Raw genomic sequence first — 4171 nt, 5'->3', positions numbered from 1 at the left:
TAACGCCCACTAGGACCGGGCACTTTGCAGTGCTGCTCCTGATGCTGGGAACTGAGGACCGAGGACAGGCGGCTCTCTCAATGGACTGATGTGTGTGGAGCTCGCTCAGTCCCATTCTGGGTGACTGCCACCTGTGTGGGCAGTGAGCTTCTGCTGAAGCCCGTGCCAGGACTGATCTTACAGGAAAAGTCAGTCTAATTAAAATGGTACAATTCCTTCTCATTTTCTTCTGATACTTAAAATCTGAAACAAATTTCACAAGTCAGAGTAGTTGTTATTCCAGATAGCCCCTAACTTTTAAGCAGTGTTTCCAACTTCTTACTATTTTACTTTGTCAACATGCTTCCCATGTCCTTCCCCGAGGGAAAGGAAGACATTTGTCCCAGAGCTGTGACTGCTTCCTGCTTAGACATGCCTGTGAACCTGCGCGCTAATCCTAGAGCACGTGCTCACACTAATGGAACACGCTGGTCCTGCACGAAGAACCCACGCTGAGCGCGCTGCGGGCCTGCTCACCTCCTTCAGGAGAGGCTCTGTGTCGGGGTTGGAGGTCTCCGTGGTGGTGGAGGAGCTGTCGTCGTCAGCCAGCGAGTCTTTCAGCTCGTCATCCTGAGGCTTTCCCTTTCCCTTCTTCTCCTCTTGCTTCTTCGGTGCTTTAACCTTGCGCTGAAGAGGTTTTCCTTTCCCTGGGGATAAAAATCAAAGTAAAATTTCAAACTCTTCATTTTTTTAAAAAAGTATATTTTTATTGATTTCAGAGAGGAAGGGAGAGGGAGAGAGAGATAGAAACATCAATGATGACAGAGAATCATTGATTGGTTGCCTCCTGCACCCGCCCCCCCGCCCTGGGGATCGAGCCCACAACCCAGGCATGTGCCCCTGACTGGAATCGAACCCAGGACCCTTCAGTCCACAGGCCAATGCTCTATCCACTGAGCCAAACCTGCTAGGGCCAAACTTTTATTTTTAAACAGCTTAGAATATTAAGCCATTAAAACTTTTTTAAAGAGGCTGGACTGTTTCTTATTAATAAAGCTTCTTTCGCCCTAACCGGTTTGGCTCAGCGGATAGAGCGTCGGCCTGCGGACTGAAGGGTCCCAGGTTCGATTCCGGTCAAGGGCATGTACCCCGGTTGCGGGCACATCCCCAGTAGGGGGCGTGCAAGAGGCAGCTGAATCGATGTTTCTCTCTCATCGATGTTTCTAACTCTCTATCCCTCTCCCTCTCCCTTCCTCTCTGTAAAAAATCAATAAAATATATTAAAGAAAAAAAAAAGCTTCTTTCTCTACTTCATTCCTTAGAGAATTATTATTTACTAGAGGCCTGGTGCACGAATTCGTGCATGGGTGGAGTCCAGCCTGCCCGGTCGGGGCCAATAGGGCTGGGCTGGCCGGGGGGAGGGGCTGTGGGAGGTTGGCTGGCCAGCCGGCCCTGCCCCCTGGTTGAACTCCCGGTTGAGGGGACAATGTGCATATTAGCCTTTTATTATATAGGATTTGTAATTAAAGCTTTCCAAATCATGTTTGGCTTGTAGATTAGAATATTTTAAAAATCAACTTTAGGGCCTAATTTTTGTACAATAGGATGTACCCATTTTAAGTGTATAGTTCAATGAGTTTTGGTAAACTCAGTAGTTCTGACAATTCTGTATGTCTGTCTTGGAATACTTTTTTAGACCACAGAGGGCGATACAGCTTTGAAAAGTCACAGAAGTGAAAACCAGAGATCATTTTAAATCCATCTGGAGGTGAAAGTCTATGGTGACAGGATGAGCAGCCCATGTGTTAGGTGAGGGGTGCCAAGAGCCCCGGCGCAGAGGCATGCTGGTTGGGTCCAAATCCTGGCTCCTCCGTACCCAGCTGTGTGATGTTGACCTCTCATCTGTAAGCTGGGGAGGCAGGCCCTCCTGGGGTTGTACTGAAGAATCATGTGAGGCCCTTAGAACAGTGCCTGGCACACAGATACCTCATGATGTTACACATGGAGAGCATACAACACACCTACAGAAAGCCCATATTTGAAAAGATGTGGTGTTCCCAAGACAAATAAGAAATCAACCCATCACACATAACAGAGTGCCCACTGTCTCCCAGGCACTGTGCCACGTCCTGGGACGCAGCAGTGAGTACCAGCAGCACACTCCTGTCCTCCTGGAGCTTCGTTCCTGCCTGACTCGACCGTGGAGAGAAATCCCGGTTCCCGCAGCTTGGACTGTGCTGCAGGCAGGACCACCTGGGCGGACGGGCAGGCTGGGGAAAGCCATAGGAGCCTGAGCCACAGGCTAACCCATTCTGTACTCATCACTGCTAAATATACCCTTTTGACAATGGTGACTTAATATCTACTTTGCCACTGATTCTGGAGGTGCGACTGAAACCACTAACTGGGACATTAAGTCTCGAAAGAATTGGCCAGCTGTTTTAACTGTACCAGCCTTGGCCCACCCGGAACAGCCGGAGCGCCCCTCAGCCAGGGCAGAGGGAAGGCATGGTCCTGCCCTGGCCCCATGAGCCCCAGGACTCTGGATTTTGTAGGTTCAGTAGGTGATACTGAGTCCTTTAGTCTTCCCCATCTGACCAAGGTCAAGCCCTGATACGAATGTCCCACTTGCTGTTAGACCATTTTATCATGACTAGGTTCACTGGGTGAGAGGCTCTGTGTAGAAATAATCTGTATTTACAATAACCTGAAACCTCCTAATAAATAGGAAAGGGCTGAAAGTGATATATATATTTTTTCTTACTGCACTAAAATCTTGAAGCCAGGGCACACAAAAGAAGAAAATACTTAATAAATCACTAGTTAAGTTGAAAACTTGGGCACAAAATTATTTCATGAAAGAGTAGTTTATACTTTTTACCTACAAATTCATCTTTTTTAACCTGCTGTACTTGGCCTTCTGCCCCAGCACCTTAATAATGCTATTTTGAAAAGGTGAGCAATGACCCCTTAACTGTCAATGCCAATGACTCTAGCACTCCTCAGTCCACAGGCCTCTGTTCTCCTGGATGCCACGGAACGCTCCTCCCCGCCCTCTGTCCAGCCTCGTCCCCTCCCCTGGCACAGTGATTCTTCCGACCTCCATCGGTGCTGCTGTCCCCTAGAGATCTGACCTTGACACTTTTCTTTTCCCTTTATACCAGTAACCACCCTGGGGGCTCATTTTAATTAATAAAATAACAAATAAAATAAAAAGGTATATGTCTCATTTACATTTAAAAGCAGAGTCCCCAAAAGCGCACGTGACCAAGCTGTGGCACATCCTCAGGCATACTAATTCTTGTCAAGTGTGCTCATTCTTTAGAACCATGAAGTGTTGTTTACTCTAAAAAGCTAACTAACCACACTTTTTCTCATGCAAAGAGGAGGCCCATCTGGCCTAAAAGCCATCCTCCCAAGTTCTATTCCAGCTTTCTTCTCAATGTGCCAAGGACTGGATTTCTCATTCTAGCATCCTGTCTGAGAAAAATGGGAGATTTACAAATGTTCACCACTGCCAGACCCCACTTCATCAGCAAGGAAACAAGAAACTAGCTATGGAAGCGGACAATGATCTGTCAAATTCCTGTATCACAGACAGACTCTAGGTATAATTATTTTGTATGATGCTGCCCTAAGTTAATTTACTGTAATTACAAACCCCCTGTTCTTAACATATAAGCAGTTTCCACTTTCCACTATTATAAAGTATAATGTATGTAAGATTATTATTTCCTGATATAAAATTTCCAGATATGAGCTCACAGGTTCAAAGGATGTGTGCATTATATTGTTTTTATGGCTTTGTCCTGCTTCAGAAAACGTGCTGCTTTCCATAATCTATGAACATACACTCTTTAACACAGCTACCACTATTATTTTCTTTATATAATCTATGAATCCTAGGCTATTGGTGCTTTTAGAAATATATACCAGTAATTTGCTTGCCTAAATTGGAGAGGGGCTGGGGGCGGGAAAGAGAGGATACTCATTTGACAGGTGAAATTCTAATCACCAACAATTATTTGGTTTTAAGTCCATTTACCACAGCAAATGAAAAGATTAAGCCTGCTAAAGACATGCCTATTCTAGTCAGCTAGGACAATTTCTGACATGTGGTTGGCCAGTGCTTATGTGACAAGCTCTCTGGATCTTGTCTTCATGTCCTGATTCCAGGAGGTAAGAAGAGGCC

General features: G+C 45.9%; 1 protein-coding gene across 1 annotated transcript in view; it reads right to left on the bottom strand.

Annotated features, from left to right (window-relative positions):
• Nucleotides 1-4171, bottom strand: part of TMEM131 (transmembrane protein 131) — a 272545-nt gene that overhangs the window by 28439 nt on the left and 239935 nt on the right. The window contains exon 34 of the mRNA XM_014536436.1: nt 517-686. Within this exon, the coding sequence (XP_014391922.1) occupies nt 517-686 (170 nt within the window). The remainder of the gene's footprint in view (nt 1-516; nt 687-4171) is intronic.

Source organism: Myotis brandtii, unplaced genomic scaffold (genome assembly GCF_000412655.1).
Source record: "Myotis brandtii unplaced genomic scaffold, ASM41265v1 scaffold1612, whole genome shotgun sequence".
In the NCBI taxonomy this organism is placed as follows: Eukaryota; Metazoa; Chordata; class Mammalia; order Chiroptera; family Vespertilionidae; genus Myotis; species Myotis brandtii.
The sequence above is the reverse complement of the archived record's forward strand: the minus strand, read 5'-3'. Positions and strand labels throughout refer to the sequence as shown.